This window comes from Pinus tabuliformis, chromosome 2_2, assembly GCF_031772625.1.
Source record: "Pinus tabuliformis cultivar Carrire ecotype Pingquan chromosome 2_2, CPIR1, whole genome shotgun sequence".
Taxonomy (NCBI): Eukaryota; Viridiplantae; Streptophyta; class Pinopsida; order Pinales; family Pinaceae; genus Pinus; species Pinus tabuliformis.
In genome coordinates, this window is record NC_142300.1 from 367,911,538 (window position 1) to 367,939,005 (window position 27,468).

The window sequence follows — 27,468 nt, forward strand, 5'->3', positions numbered from 1 at the left end:
CTTCGGTGAAGTGGAATTGGATGGCAACACCAAAATCTCTCAAAAGGTGGGGGCTAAAATATATTTTTCTTTTCTCAAAATCCTTGGTTGCAAAATGTGGTTCGCATCTTCTATCATCCCATAGCCTTTGGACTATAGTTGTCACGCATAAGTATGTTGCTCCAATTACACTAGAAGACTAGATTAAAAGAGTAGAAAAGACTCGGACAAACATCTCTGTCATTTGGAGGGCCACTTTGAACCAGGGTTGCGGGGGAGCGCCCCCGCCCCCGCCCCCCCCCCCCCCCACGACCCCGCTCCCAATTCGAGGGAGCGATTTCAGGAGCACGGTCCCGACAAATATTTTTTTGCAATAATATTCAAAATGCAATTTGATATGTGATTCATGGTAATGTTAAATTCTTAAAGTAAAAGTGGCATTCTCCTTAATCTTCATTTTCATTCTTTTATTTAAATTTCTAACATTACCATGAAATGACTCGGGATGTTTGAGAGTGGTTCCGACCTCATTGGATTTCACATGGAGAAAATAGAATTTTAGATTTCATTCAAAATCCAGCAAACTTATCAATTTTTCAAGATTTCAGGATTGGGGGGATTGCATTGTTTCCATTGGATTTTGTCATGTATTAGGGTATGGAACTCGTATTTAATCAAGAACACCAATCTCTCTATGTACCTTGATGTTAGTGACATTGGTTGTCGAACTCCTCCATCATGACCCTCCTAAAAATGTACGCATCACTCAAACAAAATCTTGACTTGATATGCTATGTTTTTTCTATCTTATGTTAACGCTTAGAGGGTGATATTAATGACAAAGGTCCCTATATAGATCCGGAGGTAATGACAAAGATACCTCTGGATATTAATGCTTAGAGGGTGATATTAATGACAAAGATTCTGATTTTCCAACAAGACTTAAAAATTAGACATTTCTCATGGTGGCAAGAGGCCCAAGCATTAGCAATAGAAAATAGATTTACTTGTTTTTTATAGTTTGTAGTAGTTTTTATAACTATTGACTCTTTCATATTTATTAGGATATTTTTTGTAAACAATATATTACAATTTAAGTTTGAAGTTTGAAGTTGGCAATTATAACTCATTAGTAATGAATTATGAATATGATGGTGAAAGTTGAAAGTTGTTCCATTTCATTTCATTTTATAACATTTCAATTTTCATTTCATGTTAGATATTATTTGTTGTAATGGTTACACTTAGCTTACAAGTACAACTTTGGTGATCAATGATGATAAATGTTATATATTGAATTTTGAAAGCTTGAAACTTTAATATTGATGAATCATGAGACTCAATATGTTGTATGTTACTATGTTACTAACTTGTGGACGTGGTTGATGAAGATTATAACTTCTAGATGATTGTTGTTATATGGTTCAATTTATGTTTTTTATGCTTTTTATATCTAATTCATCATTCTACATGCTTTTGTTGACATATATGCATCAAAATATAAAAAACATAAAAAATATATATATATATATATATATTATATAAAAAATGCTCCCGGAATCGCTTCCAAACTAGGAGCTTCTGAAAATGTCGCTCCCGCTCCCAAGTAACCTTGCTTTGAACTCCTTCGACCTCATAGGCTTGGGTCTGGCTTGGTTTGTTGGCAACAAAAGCACAGTAAGTATAGGGGTTGACCCCTAGCTAGGTAGTAGGGAGAGACACATCTTCCCACAACCTCTTATTTAATTCTTAAGAGACTCAGATATTTTAAAGCTATCACATCTGGAAAATCCTGCAAATTCATCAATTTGGAGGGAAGGATGGAAGTCTGCAGTGCAACTTCGAATTAAGGAATCCTAATAGGAAGATTGGTCAAGATATTTGGAGGCGCTACAAGATAGCCATATTAGACTAACAAATAGGGAAGAAGAATTGGTTTGGATATTCTCCCCTTTTGGATCATATTCTCTAATGCTAGATTATATTTGACTAAACATAGACAGAGCTATGGAAGAACCAAAATGGTGGTGGAAATAAGTGTGGCAAGCTAAATGCCCAGCTAAATCTCGCATTTTTATGTGGTGTGTGCTACAAAAAAGGGTTCCAACTTTGGATATTATGCAACGAAGATTTAAAATAGGTTGAGGATGGTGTTAGTTGTGTAAAATGCATGAAGAATCAATTACCTATCTTCTTCTAAGGTGCACATTTACTATTCAGATTTGGAACAATTATCGCTCGACCCTCAAACGGGCATGCATCTAGAATGGTATCTTCGTAGAGGAGGCATGGAGATCTTGGTGCCCTTCTCCAACAACTAGAATTTTTCGAGCCTTGTCATTAATCAAGTGTTGGGGACTCTGCCTGGCTCAAAACAAAGCACTCTTTTAGGACTTATCATATTTTCCTCTATGTGTGGTTGGGGAAGGCCTTGCAACCCTATCTCATTATCCACAAACCAAAAAATTCTCCCATCCCTGGTGTGTCAAAATAGAGGAGCCCGATAAATCAACCTCGTGGGTATAATTTGACAGGGCATCACAGGAAGAAAATATGAAAATTGGAAGTGGAGTTATCTTATATCTCTCTAAAACACATTTCTATAAAATTAAAATGGATTTTGGCAAGAGATCTAATAATGGAGCAAAACTTTTGGCATGCAAATATTTGTTGCAATTTGCAAAAGAGAAAGGATGCAATAAAATTCAAGTTTTTGGTGACTCTCTTCTAGTGATTAATTGGATCAATGGTGCACAACTATGTATAAATATTTTTCTTGCCCCAATTTTAAATGAGGTTTTGAGGATAAAATCGACATTTGACAATGTTTTATGTGCACATGTTTTCAGGGAAAGGAACACTCAAGCGGATTGCTTATCGAGTTAGATCTTGAGTTGTATCTATGGCATATTGTTTAACAACAAAACACAAATCTTTTGAATATTAACATAGGTCCTTTATAAAGGGAAGTAGACTTGTCAAATCTATGAGCTCCTAATTATTTCTTCTCTCATTTTCTTTTTTGTTACAATTTCTATTTCTTGATAGTGATACAATACATTTTTGAACAATTTTTAAAGGTGATGTTCCACTTTACATCTTTTATATTGTACAAACTCTGAACATGTAATCACAGGGAAGTGATAAACACTTCTTCACAAGCCTTAGTCAATTTGATAGATCCACAAAGATCTCATTTAGAATACGTAGTGATGTGTATATGCAAAATGTAATTTTGTATCATTCCAAAAAATTAAACAAAATTACACTTTTTTTAGCAAGAAGAAAAAATTGATCCATGTCTAAATGCAAATTCTTTATGGAAAATCTTAGTTAGTTTTTGCATGTTAAATATTTCTTCCTTGAAATACATAGGATAACTCCTAGTGTGCATCTCCTATTTAGTTTCTCCCCTCATGGAAAATATAGTTAGGGTTTTATTATGTGGAAAAAATAGTTTCCCCCCTGACTCCAATCATTTGTCACTTATCTCTTAAAGTTGCCCTAAAACCCCATTACCCAATTAGGATTAGGCACTAACAAAATTTTGTGTTGATCAAGATGTTGAAAAACTATATATTTCTCTTCCTTTTTATTTTCCTAGACCTTTAAAGCAAATCGCTAGGGTTTTCTCCTAGATCCACAAATATCTCATTTAGAACACGTAGTGATGTGTATATGCAAAATGTAATTTTGTATCATTCCAAAAAATTAAACAAATTTACACTTTTTTTAGCAAGAAGAAAAAATTGATCCATGTCTAAATGCAAATTCTTTATGAAAAATCTTAGTTAGTTTTTGCATGTTAAATATTTCTTCCTTGATATACATAGGATAACTCCTAGTGTGCATCTCCTATTTAGTTTCTCCCCTCATGGAAAATATAGTTAGGGTTTTATTAAGTGGAAAAAATAGTTTCCCCCCTCACTCCAATCATTTGTCACTTATCTCTTAAAGTTGCCCTAAAACTCCATTACCCAATTAGGATTAGGCACTAACAAAATTTTGTGTTGATCAAAATGTTGAAAAACTATATATTTCTCTTCCTTCTTATTTTCCTAGACCTTTAAGGCAAATCACTAGGGTTTTCTCCTAGGGCCGAATTCATTTAGGGCATTGTGGATGAGTGTTTGCAGGAGGAAAACCTGAGATTTATCCTTGTAATCCTTTTTAATGCAAAGTCTAGACTTATCAATGGTAAATCTTTCCCTGCGAGGGTTGTCGTCATCCTTCTTGAGGTAATTGTGTGCCTTGGAAACCCTAATCCTAACCTAGATTCAACATGAGGTTGGTTTGCTCTAATTTTTTGTTGACTTAACATCCTAGAAAACCCTTTTTCCACTCTTATGTCTAGGTACTCCCTTGTTGTTGTGTAACAAAAAATCCTAGGTGCATGATATGATTTTTCTTGTCAAGAAGATTGTCTTCACTTAGCTTCATATATCTACATCACCTTGAATTCTAAAACTTAGAATATCCTTATAAGTTAGTACTAGGAAGCCTCCCTTGTGGTGAAATTCCACTAAAGAGGAGAAGGAAAATTATTGAGGTGACAGTAACAATCTCTCTCATTGTTGCTACAAGGCCTTGTGAGCAGTGTTCAAATTTGAACACATCATATAGCCTTTCCGAAGCCCTCTAGCACATCAGAGAAGTGCTAGGCGAAATTTCCCAGTCAAAAGAAATTTAAATTTTGATTTTTACAATTTTTTTTTAAATTTAAATAATATTATAAAATGCCTTATGAAGGGTTGCCTCTCTGTAGGACATTTCAGAAAATTCCAATTCTTTAACTGATGTAACACTCTAAAGTCTGCATGAGGTATCGAAAACACTAGAGAAAGTGTAATGGGACGTAATGGAGGTTGTTCATGCATTCCCAAGCCATCAGTCATAATGGAGGCACTTATAGAGTTGGCAATTGTTATTTGAGGTTTCTGTTCCCATTCATTGATAACATAGGTTTCTTTTCACATTCATTAATAGCAGAGGAGAAATAGTTATGTATTGGTATATGTGAACCAAGGGCATATTTTGAAGGTATCAGAGATTCAGAAGAAACAAATGAAAAAAGACAAAGAATTCACGATGACTGAGGTAGATTGTTCTGATTTTGTGAATCTTGTCTGAATTGATCTTTCCAATCCCAACCTTGCGGCGAGTGCAACACAAGTTTGCAAGGTATTTTTAACTCTCAGTTTTAATTTTCAACTTTCATTTTCTTGGCTTTTCATTTAGTACATTGATTTAGGAAGAACCAATTAAAATTATTATGTATGGAATGGTTGATTGATCTTTATATAGTCATGTGTGGACTCTAGATTTTTTTTATATCATCCATCATGGTATCGATGAAGATTTTTTGGACTAAGTCTTTGAGAAAAGTAAGTGGATTTTTTCCCTTTCAGATGAGGAAATGATGAAATTGTTACGGAATGAGAACCATCGAGGTTACACTCTGTATCAAATAGAATCTCTTAATCCTTCCATTTAACCCAAAGGTTTGATGTGGATTTGTGTCTCCTTATATTTACTTTTGATTGTAATTACATCTGGCTCTGCTCAATTCTCAAAAATCAATCCATTGAAGTACTTCACTTTGTTATTTATCATATATTTGTTTTCCTTGGAAGGGGAATTATGAAGCTTATGAAGCTAGTGTGGATAAAGGAAAGCGATTTCACAGTCCCAATCAATGACCTTCAACAGGTATGCAATTCATCATTTGAAACGATATTTTTCATACTTTTCCAACGCTTAAAATAGATTAAAGTGACAGTATTGACATGTTTACATCATAACCACATACATTGGTATCTCCATTTTCCTTAATTTGTAAAATTTTATTCTTTCTTCTCAACCCACCATTAACACAAGATTATTCAATTATGAGATTACCCCATTGGATAGTGATAACTATGATTAGTGATTCACGAACCTTTTGTTTTTCATCTTGTAAATAACTACTACCATCTACCTGATACATTAGGCATGGTGAGAGGCATCGGGTACTTGCACAAGGAATGCCTGCACTAGGTTCTTCACTGTGACATAAAACCCCAAAACATCCTCCTCGACGAAAATATCATTCCTAAAGTACCAACCTTCAGGCTGGCCAAGTTGTGGATAGAGAACATACTTTCTGCTTCTCCATGATCAAAGGCACTAGAGGGTATCTAACGCCAAATCAGAGGCACTACAAGGTATCTAACGCCAGAGTGGATGAGAAATCTTCCCAGTAGCAGACGTTTACAACTTCGACATCATTTTGCTAGAGATTGTGAGTGTAATAGATATTGTAATGTTAAGGCAACATATGATCATGGAGGGTGTCGACAAACGCGTGGGCTATCAGTTCCCAGTGCATGCAACAGAGCAATTGAAGATGGGGATCAAATTGAAAGAGATTTTGGAACCAAGGCTTGAAGAGGATGTGGATTTAACGATAGATTGGGAAGAAGTAGAGAGAGTGGTAAAGACTACATTGTGGCGCATATCGTATGATATGGAATTGAGGTCTTGAATGGGGAGAGTTGTTGAGATGCTTCAAGGCAAAATTCAATGCACAGTTGAAATACCCAACATCTTCGATGATGTCGAATATCTTCAAGTATTAATCATCCTACCACTATGAAAACATCATCCATCCTACCTTTATGAGGACATATTCATGACATTACTTTGATGTTCGACATAAAGATCTTGAGATAGTATAATAAGGCCGATAAGGTTACTTACATTTTCCATGAGGACATCATTACTTTGAAAGTTATTGTTCGACATGGAAACCTTGAGATAGTATAATACGGTCGGTAAGGTTCTTTCTTTAGGGTTTCTTTTTAGCGAACATAGGTATATAGACAGACTAATCTCTTTATTAATTTAAATTCTTATTTTATAGTAATAAATGAATAAATTTTCATTTTATAGTAATAAATGAAATAGATTAGTTAAAGATGTAATTTTATCGAGCTTAAAAATAGATTAAAGTGATAATATTGACATTTTTACATCATAACCATAGACATTTTCTGTTATATTTTCATTTTCTTTCCTAATTTGCAAAATTTTCTTTCTTTCTTGTCAACCAACCATTTAGACAAGATTGTTCAATTATGAAATTACCCCATTAGATGGTGGTAACTATGCTTAGTGATTCACAAACGCTTTTTATACTCTCATAAATAACTACTACCATCTCTTTTCTATTTTTAGATGATTTTGTGACTAACAACCAGAATGTTTACAAAAGCCTAGCATTGCTGCCATTTGAACTTAATGTAATCAAACTTACTATTAAGCGTAGCATTTACAAAATCAAGCTTTATTTAAAACCTCGTATTTCTTCTCTTATCTTAAAATCGTTTTTCTTTATTAACTCTCTAGTTTTTGAAAACATACAAATTAATACTATAAAAAAAAAAATGAAAAATAAGAAGTGCGCTTCCCATAAAATTATGTAGAGTTTTGAACTAGGGAGAACTCTCAAGTGTTAAAATGAAACTTCGGGACTCTATTAATAACCATACAACTGAAGATTGGTTTGCCTAGAGGGTTACAACTTAATTTTCTTTTTCCTTTGTTGGTCTTCCCAAAAGATATAGAATGCCAATAGCTATCCATGCAACTACTATTGTGTCTCCCACTTCATTCGCTCCATTTAGCATCTAGGAAATAAGGAGTGCGTGTGGCTGTCCATGTAGCTGCTACTATGAAGGGCCTTTAAAAAGATGTTGAAATCATAGAAAAATTAAACGACATTATTAACGAAAAGAAACCACATTATTAGAAAAAAAAACATCAACAAAAAGAAACCGCATTATTAGAAAAAGACAACAACCAAGATTGAATTCATTGTAAGGACCAAATTTGAAAACCATTTTTCGAAGGAGGAAAACAACCTACCAAGCCATACAACAACAACATTGTAAATGTGTATTACATATTACAATATTTCCCTATTAGATATAGAAAACTTTCGTATTAATCACATAAATTTTTGAATCTATAGAGCTTGAAGTTTTTAATGGAGATGAAAGTCTATTTATAGTGTTCTTTGACTAAGAAATGTTAAGAGAAAAGTTCAATTCCCTTGGTTTTTGAAGGTATATATTTTTTTCTTTGGTTTGCTTTAAACTGCTTCAAACTGAACAAAATAGATAATATAAATTAGAAACAAATGAAAACTAAAACAACCTTTTCCATTGTGCAAATAGATTTACATTTTCAATGATGTAAATTCAAATGCTTTTGAATATCATTTAATGAATCGAAGAAACATATGTTTACTTTTTTTAATAGAATTTGATAAAAAAAAATTCCTATTTACCAAGTTCTATTGAGATTTTATAGTGTTTTAATGTAGCCACTTTTTAAATTTTAAAGATTTAGGACACCATTTCATTTTGGCATTTTTTTTAATAAAGGGAAAGGGTTTATTTAATATACACTTATTAATAGAAGTACATTTTTTTTAACTTTTCATCTTTGAAGGGTTAGATAAATATATGCCCCTTCCAAATAAAATTAAGAATAGCCCTTCAAATTGGATCACTGCTTGTGAGTCGCCTCACAAGGTCTGCTAGATTTTGCAACAACAGTGGGAACCTAACTATAAGCCATTTTTTTAAATATGCCACCCTTGCTTATATTTCATCTAGTTTGGTTTCAATTTCACATCCCACGAAACAAAGTCAGCATTTTCAACACACAATAACATAGGCGGCTATGAGACAATTATATTATAAGCCAAAATATTTCAAACTAACATGAAAAGGACATTTATTTAGATATGAATGTTCATTCCATGTTACATTTTGGTCATTTAAAATATAGAAACAAGAAGCACAATTAGAACAAATTTCGTAACCAAAATATGATCTACATTGGAAAGCAAACAAGAACGAACTTACAGAGAATCGAGTGAATCCCGAATTATGGGTTTTGGCACTTGGGTGGACTGCAAAGGCGCATACATCTATATTGGGTTTCAAGAAATTTATGCAGTCATTCTCATTTGCTTTCCTTGATCTAAGTCTGAGATGATCTATGGAGATCTCCTTATCATATTCTTGCCCAAGATTTTGAAAATGAGAAATAAGTGAGCACCCTTCAATTTTGAGTTCCTCAACATCCCACCATGCTCCACAATCAAATGCCTCCAACACTAACACAATGAAAAAAATCATAATTTTTAAATTGTGTGAAAAAATTGATATGTACAAGAGTAATAAAACAAATTCTTAAATATTGTTTCGATAATTCAATGATAATCTTGATACAATGGCTCACTTAATTTTTCCCATGAACTGTTACAATCTGATTTTCATAGGGATTATGATGTATAACACAATAACACAGTGACACTACCTAAAATTTTAATCATACTATCAAATAATAAATGTACTTACAAAGTTTTTCCATTGATGCTTTCTAATGTGGATGTTTTATAAATTGTTGTTTCATAAATCCACTACTGCAAGAAAACGAAAAATGTATTAAAATGTTAATCAACCTTCATATATGCAAAGAAGTCTAACAATTCTAAATTTCAAGGGAATCATGCATGCTTTCATGCATACATGAAAGGATAAACGCTGGTTGTCCTACAATCAAATAGAAATATGTCAAATTTCCATTAATCAATGCTACCCGACATCAACAATTCAACTTGAAAAACATATCTAATTATGAGCAATCTACAAATTAAAGACTACCACTCAATGCATGTGAAGATATCTTGAACTGAAACAACAAAACGACGAGATCAACATACCCATGCAACTCATTAAGGATCTAAAATGATCACTCATGATGTGTATAACAAATAACAATTGTTTTATTAGACATTAAATGACAATTGTAACACGTGTTGAACAAAAATCATAAAACTCATTTGATAATGGATGCTACAGCGACAACGTGCATTCAATTACACATGTAATCAGTAATAAGAAAGCATAAAACTCATTTGATAATGGATGCTATAGCGGCAACGTGCATTCTTTTTTTTTGTGTAAGTAAGCTTTGATATTAACAAGATGAAAATATAGTGCAAAACTTCTGCTTTAGCAGATTACGGGCCGCTAAGCAGCAGGCCTTACCACAGGAGACCAGAAAAGAACAGAGTGACTGAAAACTAGAGAAGATAGAGTAACAGGAAACTGAAAACCAGCACACCACGCAGGGCGGCATAGAACTAGAACTAACAAAAGACATAAACAGAGGAAACCTGGACAATGAACATAAATCATAAAACTCATTTGATAATGGATGCTACAGCGACAACGTGCATTCAATTACACATGTAATCAGTAATAAGAAAGCATAAAACTCATTTGATAATGGATGCTATAGCGGCAACGTGCATTCTTTTTTTTTGTGTAAGTAAGCTTTGATATTAACAAGATGAAAATATAGTGCAAAACTTCTGCTTTAGCAGATTACGGGCCGCTAAGCAGCAGGCCTTACCACAGGAGACCAGAAGAGAACAGAGTGACTGAAAACTAGAGAAGACAGAGTAACAGGAAACTGAAAACCAGCACACCACGCAGGGCGGCATAGAACTAGAACTAACAAAAGACATAAACAGAGGAAACCTGGACAATGAACATATTAACCCGCTAAAAAGAGGAAAGCAGGGGTGGCAATCCACGAGACAAAAGAAGTCCGCTGGGGACGAGGAGTCTGAGAGACTTCAAAGTCAAATGCGCTTGAACATCTCCATGACCGGAGCAGATCTTGACATGTTGATCTGCCCTGGCTTGGGCGGATTGCCCTGCTGGTCTCCAGTCGGTTCTCCCTTCTGCATGTCTGAAGGCTTGTTGTCTTGCCCGATGGTTTGTCGTAGAAGCTTAATCAGGACCGTGAGTTTTTTGTCCATGGTGTCGACTTGTTGGTGTATCGCGCTTAACTTGAATTCACTGCTCTCCACTACCGCCATGTGATCATGCGACATGGTTTCTGCAAACTGCTGAAGCTTGCGCAGCTGCTCCGCATGTTCACCCTGGATATCCATTGCTTTCGCGAGAAGGGTCTTCATGCGCCAGCTCTCAGCTTGAGTTCTGACGAATTGAGTGGCTCGAGTGCTGGGAGTTCCAGGGTCCTGGAGCCAATCAACTTCTTTCCCGATTTGCTGGTCAGAAAGCTTGCTTTCCTCGTCCTGGACAGTGGCTTCTAAGTCAATAATCTTGCGCTTGTTCCTTTGCGAGGTTCGCCTCTCATACATCTCTCTCGCTTGTCGAAGGTCGTTGTTGGCAGACTTGTTGCGGCTGCCCTCCCCTGCCATTGTGTTTCTAACTTGCCTAGTTTTATCCTGAGCTCTGTCTGCAGAGTGAGGAGGTTCTGTCTTGCTGCACGCTGAAACAATGTTTTTCTTTTGGCATTTGAGAGTGGTTAAATAATGAATTCCGGGGAGATTACCGGTGTGTGATCGCTTATCTTTGTGCAACTTGCACGTCAGATCACCATAATTGCTGCGTGATGGAATTTTGGTTGGGTTGTGGAATAATTGTATCCCTTTACGGTCACCGCTCCCTGCTTGCTCCATGTTTTGCCAAGTGTCCCTCTTTCTTATTATGTTTCGGCGGCTCATATCACCACAGATCATGAAACTGCACAAATCTTTGTCACCTGCTTCTGTCATAGTTGCCCTCATCCTGTTTGTCCTTCGCGGCCTGCTGGAAATTAATGGAGCGTGTCTAGTCAGCCTGTCCAAGCAATTATGGCGCTGAGCTATTCGACCCTCCGGTCGGACTCCTCTGCCGTCACCATATCTAACCGGGAGAGTTGGATGCATTTTTCTCTTAATTGTTGGTTGTCAATATGCTGCCAACAGCTGTCCCACATTGTGTTGGGGTGTTCAATCCCATGATTTTCCAGGTGGTCAGCAACTGAATTGGCATTTCGCCTTACCGCCTGAAAGATGAGGCCTTTCATTTCTCCTAACAGTTTGGCAATGTTGTCTGTGACCTTGGACAGTCGCCAGTGTTTTGTGACTCTGCTGGCTGGCGTTCCCCCGTAGATTTTCCTGGCCACAGTTATGGCTACCTCTGAATCTCCTTCAATCACTGCATTGCTTGTTTGGTTCATTCAGAGAATCCTTAGTCCTTTTTCCATAGCTGCAAATTCCATTTCATTATTGGTGCCTTCCCCTAGAGCTTTACTGTAAATGTGAAGTATTTCTCCTTCATGATTCCGGATGATTCCTCCAATGCCTGCCGGGCCAGGATTGCCTCTCGAGGCACCGTCAAAATTTAGCTTTAGAAACCCTTCTGGCGGACGTTTCCAGCCCTTTGGCCCAGTGTTTAGGTTTTGCTGTTGCGCAGTGGATCCCAGGTTTTGTTCGTTGATCAGGTTGAAGGCGTTCAGAATTCTCTGGTCCTCGGCCGAAGCTTGGTTGTCAGGATCTGCTTTGCATTTTACCAAGATTAATTGACGAATGTTTTGGGTTAAGGTAATTTGCGAGTGCTCTATATTTTTGTGCTCACTTTGAAAGATTCTTCTATTTCTTTCTTTCCATATGGTCCAAGTTATGAAGCCGGGCAGGACTTTCCATATGCTGTTGATTCTTAAGTTGTTAGAGTACTTGCTTGGCCAATTCATAATAGTATTTTGAATGGATTCCCTATCTCTGTTTGTTTGTTGCAATATAGTTTCCATCCCTTGCCAAAGGTGATCAACCCATTCACAGGTGTTGAATAGATGGTTCATGGTTTCTTCAGCTTGATTGCACATAGGGCATATGGAAGGGCCTTCGAAACCTTTTTTGCGCAGGTTCTCCCAGGTGAGAGTTTTTCGCCTCATTAGGAGCCAGAGAAAGGTTTTTATTTTAGGCCAAAACATGGGATCCCATACCTTGTTGCTCCATTGCATCACCTCCACCTGCTCCGAATGTTCTAGCTGTTCTCTGGCCTCTTTGAGAGTGAAGTTACCACTCCCTTTCATACCCCATCTCAGTATGTCGCTTTCTGTGGTCTTTCTGATTTTTCGTTTGTTTAAGTGGTTTAGTAGGTCCTTTGTATTATTGTTTCCCTCAATTGGGTTTTCAGTGTCCTGGAGTGCCCATTCTCTCCATTCCTGGTCGCAGCTGTTAGGATTCCAGTAGTGGTGGACGGTGAATTTTCCCCTGTTCTGGCATTCTCTTTTAAAATCTTCGAGCTCTGGTTTTTCCAGCTTTGGGAGCTGCTGCCAAGCATCTTCCCAGAAGAGGGCAGTTTCCCCATTGCGGATCTCCCAGAAACTATGGTCCTGAACTAAGTTGCGGTTTCTTCTAGCTAAATTCCATATTGGAGAACCCTCCGGCACTTCCTGTATCCTTATTAAGTCCTGTTCATTGCAGTTAGGAGTGTATTTCTCCTTCCAGTGTCTGGCCCAGGGTAGATTGGTTTCCTTCAGCCAACGCCACCACAACTTGGCTCCGCATGTCATATTGATGGTGTAGGGATCAATTAAATTTAAGCCACCTGCTGCTTTCGAAGTGCATAATTTGTTCCAGGCCACCAGTGCCCATTTCTTTTTCTCAGCATTGCCACTCCACAGAAAAGATCTTTGAATAGCTCTAATTTTCTGAAGGATTCCGCTAGGAGCCGGCATGATGGATAGCATATACTGCGGAATGGCCTGCAGTATTGCTTTAGTGAGGACTAGTCTTCCAGCAAAATTAAGAGCCCTATGAGTCCAATGCTTACATCTTTTCTCCATTTTCGCTAAGATTTTTTCCCAGTGAATTTTTTGCCAAGGTTTAGTTGTGAGCGGGGCTCCCAGATACTTAGAGGGTAGAGTGCCTTTTCGAAAGCCAAGAATGCTGGATAGATGGTTCTGGATGGCAAGATGAGTATTAAAGAAGAAGATAGTAGATTTAGCATGATTAATCTCCATACCTGAAGCTTTGCTGAAGAGGTTTAGAATGTTTTTGAAGGCCCTAGCTTCTTTCACAGTTGGAGTGCCATGCAGCATTGTGTCATCTACAAACTGCTGGTGCGTAGTTGCAGGTATGGAGGGGAGAGGGTGTAAGCCTTTGATTTTCCCTTCCTCTCTTGCTTTGTGAATGAGCCTGCTGAGCCCTTCCATAAGGATCACAAAAAGGAATGGGGAGAGAGGGTCTCCTTGCCTAATGCCTCGGGAGGGGGAGAAAGGTGCAGAAGGGGAGCCATTGACCAGTATGGAAAAATTGGTAGATTTAATCAGAGCAAGGATCCATTTGGTCCATTGCTTGTCAAAGCCAAAAGCATTCAGAGTGGCCTCCAGATAATTCCAGTTGACTTTGTCGAAGGCTTTGGAGAGATCTAGCTGCATCAGCATGCCTGGTAGTTTCCTTGTCTGCAGGGTATGAACCATCTCCTGAGCTAAAAGGATGTTGTCTAAGATTTGTCTGCCCTCCACGTAGCCTGACTGCTCTTCCGAGATTAAGTCAGGAAGAATAGGCTTAAGTCTGTTGGCTATAACTTTAGATATGATTTTATATATCACATTGCAGAGAGCTATGGGTCGAAACTTTTCCGGGGAGTTGGCTTCTTCTTCCTTAGGAATTAGTGCAAGGAAAGTGGAGTTCAGGGATTTGAGAATGGAGCCAGAGCATCTGGAGTCTTCGACAACTTCCCATACCTCTGTTTTAATAGTTGGCCAGCATGCTTTGTAGAAGTTTATTGTAAAATCGTCAGGCCCCGGTGCCTTATCATTTGGCATACTCTTGACAGCGTCTTCCACCTCCTCCATCGAAACCTTTCTTAGCAGAGCAGAGTTTTGCTCAGAAGTTATGATGTGGGGTATAGCTTGGGTTAGTTCCTCTATGGCCTCTGATCTTTCTTCCTGCGTTTCCTAAGCTATATGCTTGAAGTGCCTAGTGAGCAAGGTTGATATTTCCTTGTGATTTTGAAGAGTTTCCCCTGCTTCATTGTTGAGCCTAAGAATTTTGTTTGCCCCCCTGTAGTCCAGCGTCGATCTATGGAAAAACTTGGTATTTTGTTCTCCCTCCTTTAGCCATTGGATCCTTGATTTTTGTTTCCACAGTGTCTCTTCCTGTTGGCAACGGAGTTGCCATTGTTGCATCAATACCTTCTCCTGTTCTCTTGAGTCTTCACTGTAGTTCCCTGAAGCCCATTCTTTATGAATTTGATTTAACTTGCCTTCTATGATGTTCTTTTCCTGGAAGATGTTCCCAAACTCGGCTGCATTCCAATCTTTAATTCTGTTTTTGATGTGTTTTAGTTTGCTTTGGAGCTTGAACATTTTGGTTCCTCTGATATCCAATGGTTCACACCACCATTCCTTCAGCAAGTTTGCAAAGTCGGGGTGAGTTAACCAGAACTTTTCAAATCTGAAGGGCTTGTTTCTAGGGGTCCCTAGGAAGGCCGCCTCCAAAGCGATTGGCCAGTGATCTGATCCTCCACTGGGAAGAATGTCAGAGTCCACTGTTATTCCTTCGAGTAAGATACTTTCCGAGATCAGAAATCTATCCAGACGAGAGGCAATCCGATTGTCTCCTCCTCTCCTGTTGTTCCAAGTGTAGGAACCATTTTTGGGAAGGATGTCTACTAGTTTGGCAGATTCTATGAATTCAGCAAAGAGTTCTATATCTTTGTTAAGTCTCTTGAGTCCTCCTTTCTTCTCCAGTAGAGAGGTTATCATGTTAAAGTCCCCCCCCATGATGATCTTTGAGGTTGGGTATCTTAGCTTTAAACTCATGAGAGAATTAAGAAAAGAAAATTTGTCTTCTAATCTTTGCGGTCCATAAACATTTATGCATAGGTAAGTTTCAGAATTACCTGTCATTTGAACTTCTGTGGCGATGAACGATCGTGCAGCTTCCATTGAGATGATGTCTATTACTCTGGTGTCCCAAAGTGTAGCTATGCCTCCTTCCCATCCTTGACTGGCTACGTCTATATATTTTATAGGTTTACCTAGCCTTTTGCTGATGTTCTCCATTTGGTTAATGGCACATTTGGTTTCCTGTATGAACATAATATCTGGCTTTTCTTGTTGGAACTTTCTCTTAAGAAGTCTTTGTTTGGCTTGGCTATTGAGCCCTCTTGCATTCCATGAAATGATTTTCATTTATAACTAGATAATTATTGGTAGGACGGGAAGGCATTTAGAGCCTTCATTTTACCTGAGTTTATCATTAGAATCCCCAAGTCATGCAGTACCTCCCCATTTGTTCTTCTGCCTCTTCTCTTTCTTTGCTTTCGACCTGTTGGATTAAGAGAGATGCTCTTTGAATGATTACCTGTGCCTTTTGCAATTCCTAATCTCCTGTTTTGCCTATCTAGTTCCGCTTTTTGTCTTGCGATGAAGAGATCACTGATCTTCCTTATTTCTTCTTCCGGAATATTTTCCAGCCCTTGAGTTCTCCAATTTTTTTCCATATCTGGGAGGTTCACCCCTTCCTTTTCTAGAACTTCATTGAGCTCCATTTCCTCACTACCCCCATCGTTGGTTAGCATATCAGTGTCTTCATCGTGTTCGTCTTCGAACTCTTGCATTTGGACTTCTGTTCTGATTATATTTTCCTCCCCGTCCTTTGTTTTGTGTTCTAGCTTGTCTTTTGGTTCTTCAATAAGTTTTGTTTCCCTGTTTGTACCTTCTGAATCTGTATCGGTTTCCAGAATGCTGAAGGTGTTGTTGATGATGCCTGGGCCTGCCTCTGCTCTATATATTCTTTTTCGGTTAGCTCTTTGTCTTGTTTTTGGCTTTGTGAAGGCCTCTTTGCTCTTTGCTGCTTGCTCTGGTTTGTGCTCTTCCCCTGTTCTGTTTAAAGGGCATTCTCTGACAAGGTGTCCATGCTCATGACACCTTCTGCAACGGAAGGGGATTTGTTCGTAATCGATGGCTTGATAGTAGTCCTCATCTCTGAATTCCAACCACAGGCCTTCATGCAGGGCTCCTGAAACGTCCATCTCTACACAGATTCTTGCACAGGAAGTGTATCTTCGTTGCATCGTTGCTTCTGAAGCTTTGATGAAGGTTCCGAGACGGTCTCCTATTTGCTTAAGCGTCGCTAGTCCCCAATAGTCTATAGGAAGGGAGAATAGGCGGATCCACACAGGAACCTGTGTGAATGTTTCTTTTTCAGGCACAAAGTTTGCTTTCCAGGGTCTCATGTAGAGTCCTGCTGAGGCAAAGAAGTAAGGTCCTCCATCGAAGACTCTATCCTTGTCCTCTAAGTTCGTAAAGACAACCGTAAAAAAACCTTTTGCCCCAAGGTGTAGTTTAACATCACCTTTTGGTTTCCAGTGTTGCTTGATCCATTGGCAGAGCGCTCGTTCTGTTGGCCACAGTCCCATGAACTTGCATATTATTGCATGTTCCATCATGTGGTCTCTATAAGCTTGAATGTCCGGATCTGAGAAGACCACTCGGAGGGTTTCGTTTTTTTTCGGTTTGCATGCTCCTTGTGTTGCCTTGTTGGAGCTGGGGTTTGAAGCCTTTGCTTTCTCCTCTTCCTCTTGAGGGTGCTTCTCTGCCCCATGTTCCTCTTCGCCTTCTGTTTGGGTTATTATTGGTACTGTGTCTCTTTGGCCTGCATCTATTCTTTTGTCGTTATTCTCCTATCCATTGTTTACTTTTCCTTTCATCTTTGGGTTGTTTCTTGTTTCTTTCTGCAACTGCTGTGTCCTTTCTCTGCTGGTTCCACTGTTTTCCTTACGCTCTCCATAACCAGTGATTTAAATCCTTCCTGTGCTTTTCGTTTTTGCATTACTACTTGCTTAAAGGATGGGGTCCCAGTGGACCCCCCGTTTACCATTTGTCGGGTCAGTCCTCGACCTCTGTGAAGTAAATCCACTAATCTGTCTCTATGTGCCTCCAGAACTGTTGTTGAGCCTGCAAAGTTGCAGCACCAAACCCTAGACCTCGAAGTTCATGCGCTCTCTTCCCAACACTGATCTCTCTAAGTTACTTAGCGGCAACGTGCATTCAATTACACATGTAATCAGTAATAAATAACATATGCAACTATCTTTACCCGTTAATGGCAATTACAGATATTAATAGTAGGTCGTCCCACTTGCTTGGGTTTACAATAAATAGGTGGAAATAGTATCTCGAGATCAATAGAAGAGGCTTCAAATTAAAAGACGCCTCAGTGCTACCGACCACCTACATCTTTTAAGAGAAACGTACTAAAATCCCCAATTTGCCATTGCTCACACAATCACCATTCAAGGGGACATTGCTCTAGAATATCTTCTGAAATTCAAGTAGACACCATTTCAAAATTCAAGGGGACGTTGCTATAAAATATCTTCTAGAATTCAACTAGACACCATTTCGACATTCTCGAAATGAAGAGATTCACACCCACTAAAAAGCACTAGTACCAGACAATTTCTCCATTCCCACATTTGCTTTTTAGGAAGAGTTAGCCAGGGAGTTTTATCCTCGATACCAAATAGCCAAAATTGGTGGTCCCAGTACCAACGACTATCCCGGTTGTTGTAAAAGAAACCTTCCAGAATTCTCTCTAAAATTATATAAGATTATATTATTTAACATAGACATCAAAATATTTTATTTATTATTGGATGGGTGAAAGTGAAATATCAACACACTAAATGAGCATAATGAGAATGTTAATGCCATTATTAATGTTTTATAATGTTTTTAATAAAAAATAATCAAATATGTTTAATGATTTATGTTTTTAATATAGTTTTTCTTTTAAATTATTTTTTAAGAGACACTTGTCAACTACAAGTTGAGCAAGGATAGAATTACACATCACCCTCGTACTGAATTGTAGATTGTTGAATTATAGAATGTTCCTCTCAGGTCAATCAAATATGTTTAATGATTTATGTTTTTAATATAGTTTTTCTTTTAAAGTATTTTTTAAGAGACACTTGTCAACTACAAGTTGAGCAAGGACAGAATTACACATCAGCCTCGTACTGAATTGTAGAACGTTGAATTATAGAATGTTCCTCTCAGGTCAATCAGTTCAATCAATGATTTGGTTCAATCATAATTTTAAAATCAAATTATTATTAGATATCATTTTTTGGGATTCAACTGCCTTAAGTCATTCATCTATGCCCATTTCTATGAGAGGTAGTTGACTAATTTCTCATGCTTTTTGAATAGTCCACTTAGTACTGGTTGCATGGCTAATGCTCACAAAGGTGAGGAAGTGAGATTGAAACTAGTGAAATGAATCACATAGTGTCAATCATCACTTCCGGGGCTTGCACCCAATAACCAAAACTTCCTAAAAAATTCACCCATCCCAAATCGCCTCTAACTCAAAAATGCTTAATTGTAAAAAATTTAATACTTAAATTCAAATTATTATTATTAAAAAGTAAATTTGATGCAGGAACGTGTACTTTGTCCGCAATTAGACATCTCTTTGTCAATTGACGCATCTGACCTGAAATGAGACGTTGTCGTGTCCGTGATTTAGTTCGTCAATAGTTTGCGTTCGAGGGGACTAAGTGTTCGTGATTTAGTTGGCTATTCATTTGCATTCGAGGGGATTAATTAAATTATTTTATTAAAATCATCCCAAAAAAAAAGTTATTCAATAAGATCAGTGATTCAAATTACAATTCTAATAATAATTTAGATCAGTCTAACAATAATATTTATACACAATTGTGAATTCATAAAATTACATTATCATTTCAATCAAAATCTCACCTAAAAGCAAAAAGGATTAGCTTAATTATTAAAACATCTTTGCTATTGAGTCAAACTTTTTCAAGTTAGATTCAGCGATACAAATATTCCCGAATCGGAATCAAATAACTTTGCAAAGAAATTATTGCAAAGTTATTTCCAAAATCATACTGCATTGCAAAATCAAGGTCGCATAATCCACTTGAGACTTATCAACATTGCCATGCAGTTGTTAGAGTGTGTTGGTTAGTTTCAAGAAATTTCTTTTACCCATCCAGAGTTTTAATGGTCAGGTTGATGCTCTATCCAAGGAACCCTCAAATCTTGGTATGCTCATTACTAAAGAATTTAAGGGCAACGTCCTTACTGGCCAGAATGAAATTTGCTTTAGTGACCTGTGAGGTTCATATTTGAATATTGGTAGTAGGATGTAGAAGACATTTTGAAAATCTGTACTGGAACTAATTTTGGTGACTACAGTTACTCAGACTCATTTTTCAGATTTAGTGATTTTCCTTTGCATCATCTGTTTCCTCTCTTTTAAAACGCCTTTGGAATGTACTTTCTATTTTAAGTTATAATTTTTTCCCCAAAAAATTAGAAATATAATAAATTCAACTAAATTTCAGAGGAAATCAACACCACTACTACACAGAGAAGTATAAGACAACAACTTGTTGGAAATTTCTGGTAATTTCAAACACAAAAGAAAGAACAGAGAAAATGCTCTGTTTCTGCCACAGGATCTTTTGCACAGGGAAGCTGTTTTTGACTCAGAGAAACAGAGTTTTTCTATACCCCAAAAAAAACTTTACATACATCAATATGACTGCCTGTTACAAAAAAAAGTTCTTCCTCTTAACAGAGGGATTACTAAACTGCTGTTACACAAAGGTCTTCCTCACATAGAGGGATTCACCAACACTGCTTTTACAAAAACATCTTCCTCACATAGAGGGATTCACCAACTGTTGTTACAAAAACATCTTCCTCACATAGAGGGATTCACCAACTGTTGTTACAAAAACATCTTCCTCACATAGAGGGATTCACCAACACTGCTTCACATGCAGTTCCACAAACAATCAAAAGAGTTTTCCTCTTAACAGAGGGATTCACCTGAGACTGTGCTGAAGAACATCTTCCTCTTGACAGAGGGATTCACCAGTTTATGCTAAAAAGCATCTTCCTCTTGACAGAGGGATTCACCATGAGACTGTGTTGAAAAGCACCTTCCTCTTTAACAGAGGGATTCACCAAAAAACTTACACCAAAACAAAATTACTCTGCCTCCACTTGAGATTTTACGCTGCTGTGTGTAAAAATCTCATTTACATTTACTGCTGTAAAAACAGAGTTTTACATATACTGCTGTAATAAAAATTTACTTACATTTACTGCTGTAAATGTAATTCCTTACATTTACCAACAACCATAACATTTCAAAAAAAAAAACCATAACATTTCAACCCTGGTTGTTCTTATGTTTCGCACGGCCGTGCGTTATTCTCTTCTTTCATCATTCTTTGCGTTGCTCCCAGTTTTACATTGCCTATCCAATAAACAAAAAACACATACGCGCTGCTGCGCTTTTCGTTTTCTTCACAAAAGAAATCAACACATAATTTATGCACTACTGTGCATCTCCCCTTGGTTGTTCACTGCTGCAAAATGTCACTTTTATCCCATCTGCAAATAAAAATTACAACTATGAGCCCTTTTCATTTCATTTGTTATTTTTCATTCACCCTTGCACTAACTCTTTCACTGCATTACTTGCATAAAAAAAAACTCATCATCCTCACGCTGCTGCGCTTCATTCTCCACACAAATTATATACATACGCTGCCCCTTTTCACTCTACGCACTGCTGTGCGATGCATACTCTCCTTGCTTCACTGCCGCAAGCCTTTTCGTTTCATTCATCCCATGTGCCAATTAAACATAAGCTGCCCCTGTTCCTTTTCTATTAACATCTTGCACTACAGTGCAAATCAAAGTTCTTTTTTTTATGAAAGTCAACAGGGACAAAAAACATATCGTATATGTCAAAACAAATAATAATACATGCCGTAAAAACTTAAGTGTTTTACCAACCATCTACGAATGCCATTTAATTCTCAGCATGGCGGTCAATTAATTTAGTCGACCTTGCTGACAGAACCGGCGGTCAACAGGAAGACTTTTACGGCACGTCAAATTCTGGCAGCTTCGGTGTTGATCAACAGTGGACAGCCATCTCTGCAATCGGACGGTTGACGGCGATTTCAGGAGACCCTTCCATGTTGAACGTTACTGTCCGGGGAATGGGCGGTCAAACAAAAGTTCAGGCAGCTTGTAAAAGATCCTGGTCCGTTGACTTAATCAGACGCATATCGCTCGCCTAACTCACACAAACCAAACAATGTTTACCGCCCGGGGAATGGGCAGTTTTGGGTTCGTACTGTGGACGTGTGGCTGGAGTTGATTGTGTCGGAGGCCCTCTGACAGAAACCACTTTGAGCGAAAGGTGGTTCGGGGAAGTCTTCGTGGTTTTCTTCAATGGTTTTGCAGTCACCGTTTACAGGCAGCTTCCGGCAACGCTGCATGGCAGTTGGAATTAATATTCCAACACAACTTTTAAATTTGAGGTTTTTGGATATGGATTGAAGTCATAGAGGGGAATTCCCCCTCCAGGTCCCGAAGCACTCACCTTCTGCATTTTGTTCTCAATGCTTGGGAAGACTCCAAAATCCCAACCTACACAATTTGTGAAAGTCTCGAAAACATCGCAGAGGCTCCTTTACCTGCCTCTTCACCAAGACACATGGTATTCGCTTTGGTTGACTATGGTTTGATGAATCAGTTCATGGGCATTTAGTCATGTCTCATGTCCATGGGAGAACTACACAATTTGTGAAAGTCACGAAAACATCGCAGAGGCTCCTTTACCTGCCTCTTCATCAAGACACATGGTATTGGCTTTGGTCGACTATGGTTTGATGAATCATGGGCATTTAGTCATGTCTCATGTCCATGGGAGACCTACACAATTTGTGAAAGTCTCGAAAACATCGCAAAGGCTCCTTTACCTGCCTCTTCATCAAAACACATGGTATTGGCTTTGGTTGACTATGGTTTGATGAATCAGCTCATAGGCATTTAGTCATGTCTCATGTCCATGAGAGACTATGTCCAAAGAAATTGGCAAGTGTTAATCAAAGGGAAACTCAGCCATTACTTTCACAAAAAAGGTTTATACACCTTTATACTTAAAGCCAAAGAAAATAGAGATTTCAATTTCAAGAACATCCCTTACTTTTTCGTCACTCGAGGAATTTGCTTAAATCAGTGGACTCTAGATTTCAAACCTAAAAATGATTTTTCCCTTGGCAATTCCAGTATGGTTCACCTCTTACATTTGCCTCTTCATCATTAGAATGAATATACCATGTAAGGTTTAGCACCTGATATGTATGGTATGGTGGACAAGTCAAAACCAAAGGATGGTATTCTTGCATTTGCCTCTTCATCATTAGAATGAATATACCATGTAAGGTTTAGCACCTGATATGTATGGTATGGTGGACAAGTCAAACCCAAAGGATGGTATTCTTACATTTGCATCTTCATCATTAGAATGAATATACCGTGTAAGGTTTAGCACTTGATACGTATGGTATGGTATGGTAGACAAGTCAAAACCAAAGGATGGTATGTTTGCAGTGCAAGAATGTGTGTGGAGGTTGTGCAAGAATGTGTGTGGAGGTTGATCTTGAAAGGTGACTCTTTAAAGCAATCTTCTTAAAGCTAGATAATTGGAAACATGCTCAACCCTTGGACTAGGAGTAGTTACCGTTTAAATTCAAAACATACCCACATGAACATTTTGCAAAGGACTGTGAAAAGAAATGTTCAGGCATCTAAATCAATTATGGGCAAAGATGATCAATGGCAAACCGTAAGTAAGAAAATGAATCCTGAACAGCCAACCACCACTATGCAATCCAAATCCATCTTTAGGTCTCCCAACCCCTTCCAACTAACTCCAAATATGGAGTGTCAAGCATCTAAATCAATTCCGGACAAAGCTGATCAATGGCAAACCGAAAGGAAGAAAATGAATCCTGAACAACCAACCACCACTATGCAATCCAAATCGGTCCATATACAACGTATAATATGTAGCACCAGAGATAATTTGGATCACCATATAAGCGAGTCAAAACCAAACGATGGTATGTTTCACGTGTAAGAATCTGTGTGGAGGTTTCCTCAAAGCAATCCTCTTGACCCTAGATAATTGAAACATGCTCAAACCTTGGACCATGAGTAATTACCATTCAAATTCTAAACATGCCCATGAATATGAACATTTTACAAAGGATTGTGAAAAAAATCTTCAAGCATCTAAATCAATTCCAGGCAAAGATGATCAATGGCAAACCATAAAGAAGAAAATGAATCCTGAACAACCAACCACCACTGTGCAATCCAAATCAGTCCCTCAAACTTTAGTCTCTCAACCCCTTCCAACTCCAAACATGCAGTGTCACATCCGCAAACAACCGAGATCCATTCTAGCCAATATACAAAAACACGCACAAAAATCTCCAAGCTAAACCAAAGGAGGAAGGTCAATTTTCAAATCAATCAAATATGAACTACTATCCACAGCATGAACAACTCAATCCTTTTTCTGAATCTTGGCAGTTTCGAACCCCACCCCTGCAACTCCTTCAACCAATAAGGGCGCTATATCAAACTAGCTAAAAGAAATAAACAATAAGCAATTTTCTACCAGCGTTATTACCATCGAAAAGGCCCATTAGCAATTAGAAGAAGACAAAGCAGAGTAAACAGAAGAAAAGTTACCCAAGAAAGTTGGCAGGAAGACAACAAAAGAAAAAGAAAAACAACAAACGAAGAAAATATTCTAGAGATCCAAACCACTATAGAAAAGACTTTAGTAGCTGGATCTAGAAATGCCAAAAATCTAGTGTCAATGCGCTCCATCACAAGGTGGTAGCTAAAAACCACAAGTTAAATGGACATAATCTCCTGAATTTGGAGAGAACTATGTAGTCCATATAAAGAAGCATTGAAAATTTTTAATTAAATCTAAAAAATATATAGTTCTCTTCACCAGGGGACCAAGTTGAAAGATTTGGAAGCCTTAAAAACATGCATGTAGAGCAGGTGTGATGGCATTTATCTAACTCAAATGGAGCTTCTCTTCCAGGGGGCCATGCACGATATGGAATTGTCCTCTCTTACTTTTGGATCTGAACTCTGTTAACGAAAGTCTTCGTTTCCCAAAAAAACGTATAAAAAACGGAACAGTACAGAAAACAGTTAGTTTTTTGAAACTGTTTTATGGAAAACCTTAATCTGGTTCATTTGCAATGTGGGTATCGTCCTAATTGCACGTCGAGATAAATCATAAATAGTCGAGTTTGGTTTTCTAGATAATTTTCGAAGACATTTCATAGTCTACGTTAAGCTGGAATATGTGGCCAGAGAGGCAGTGCTTTATATTCTGTAGGATATATATGGAAAAAATCAACCATATAGAGCGGAGGTGGTAACGGGCGTAGGTGGCAACGTATCAGGTTTGTTGCAAATAGTTTGGGGGTTCTCCCCACTAACAACACATTGCAATAGTGCTTAATATATCTTTAACAACGTTGATCATTTAGGGTTTTCCTTTGTTAAAGTTATGTTATTTTTTTAATTGCAGCCATTGATGTGTAGCTTAACGTATTGTTAAGTTTTTTCAATTTTTTTTGGGTTATTTTTTCTTTATTTTTGTGTTTATTTAAAAGTGATTTACTGATTGTATTTAATATTTTAAAAGGTGTATTTTTTATAAAATTATAAATTTAAATAGTAATGTATAAGGTTATTTTATATATATTTTTTTAAATTAGTAGTTAAATAATTTAGTGAAATGTACTTTTTTTCATAAATTAGCTAGCAATAGTTCGGGACAACTCTCTATTTTTGGCTTTATATCTAATGGAGATCAACTCAATTTGCACCATCTTGTTACTTAACCACAAAACCAATAGCCTAGTGGTTGTGTGGCAAATGTTACAATAAAAACCAAATTTGAGGTCCACCCAAGTCAGATCCAAGAATATATACAATGTATGTGGAATCATGTACTCATTCTAAAATTTCTAGGGATCTAGCCAAGTGTTTCTTCACTATTCTATTTGCCAGCCTAGAGGACCAAACGTGGGTATTCAAGAATGGCCCATGTGAACAATGGAAGCTTTGTTGATCACTATAAGTATTAAGGAATGGCACAGGTGAGCAGCTAAAGCCCTTGAGCAACTGCCTATGAACCATAGTATTCGAGAATGTTAATGATCAATGCTTTGTTTTATGTTTTTCATACTTTTTTTCTCTCTCCTAGTTTCTTGATTGCGAAACAACTCTGTTTCTCATCCTGTTGTCGTTTCTAGTTTCGTTTCATTTTCAGTTTCTTGTTTCTGGTAACATAGGATCTCACATATTAAAATTTTATACTCAACAATGGATATTATTTTCATTCATCAGCAATCGAGGTTAAAAAAAGGGTGGTGTATATAATCAAGGCACCTTTCTGAGGAAGAATTGGAGGATCTTCTTGTTAAATGGGATATAGTAGATATAAAACCAAACAAAAGAGAATTCACTTGGTCAAACAAGAACCTAAGGCCTGTTGGGAATAATGCTTAATTAGTTATGTAAATTGCTGACAAATTAGTCAATAGATTTTGTGTTCTCTGCAAAATTAAAGCAGCAAATTGTTAGGGTGGTCAGCGCTGAAAAGTGCTGGAAATTAGCTATAATGCCAGTAGATTTGTTTCAGAATTGATTTTAGTAATAATTTTACCATATAAGAATGTAGTTAATGGTTCAATTAATATATGAGATTTGCAGCAGTTTTTAGCTCACATAGTAACTGTGTTTTATTTGTTTTATTTTTTTTTATATGTATTTTTCTTCATATTATTGTTGGCTTATCAGCTGGCTGGAAACAAGTCAATTCATATTCTACAAGTGGGATCAGAGCAAGTAAAATTGTTTTGGGTTAAATTTGTATTGTTGGAATTTCGCCAAAGTTAATCATGTTGAATTTTAACCAGATGCTAGTTCCAGAATTTGATGGGAACGATTATGATTATTGGTGCATTAAGATGCTAACCTTTTTGATTGGAAAATATTTGTGGGAGATTGTTGAATCAGGATATGAAGAGCCAACTGATTGGAATGCCCTTACAGCCAATGAAAGAACAACAAGAAAGGAAGCAAGGAAGAAGAATGTTCAAGCTTTGTTTCACATTCAGATAGCTCTTGATAAGAGCTTATTTCAAAGAATATCAGGAGCAAAAACTGTCAAAGCTGCCTGGGAGACTCTACAAGAAGCTTACCAAGGTAGTGATCAAGTTAAGGTGGTCAAGCCTCAGACATTGAAGCGAGAGTTTGAGAATTTGAAGATGCAAGAAGTTGAAAGTGTGAGTGACTATTATGTGAGAGTCAAAGATGTGGTCAATAAAATGTCTACACTTGGAGAAACTATAAGTAATGAAGTTTTAATTTAAAAAGTATTGAGATATTTAACACATAGATGGAATCATGTTGCAATAATCATGGAAGAAAGTGCGGATTTGACAAAACTACAATTTGATCAATTGGTTGGATCTTTGATGTCTCATGAAGAAAGATTGAAGGACACTTTTGAAGGTGTAGAGAAAGCTTTTTCCTCTAAATTACAAATTACAAAGAATGAAGATGCAAGCAGCAACAGTACCAAAAGCAATCAAGGTCAAGGTAAATGGCAAAGCCAAAATTATTCAAGAGGTAGAGGAAGAGGTGGCTCAAGTGGAAGAGGTAGTTTCAGAG

General features: G+C 37.4%; 2 protein-coding genes across 2 annotated transcripts in view; both read right to left on the reverse strand.

Moving 5' to 3' along the window:
• Positions 1-27,468, reverse strand: part of LOC149192764 (uncharacterized) — a 108,965-nt gene that overhangs the window by 73,654 nt on the left and 7,843 nt on the right. Inside the window, exon 3 of the mRNA XM_089404703.1 lies at positions 8,892-9,145. The gene's annotated coding sequence lies outside the window, so the exon portion shown is untranslated. The remainder of the gene's footprint in view (positions 1-8,891; positions 9,146-27,468) is intronic.
• Positions 14,797-15,606, reverse strand: LOC149192767 (uncharacterized). The gene has a single exon (XM_089407099.1). The coding sequence runs from the start codon at positions 15,604-15,606 to the stop codon at positions 14,797-14,799; it is 810 nt and encodes a 269-aa protein (XP_089263225.1).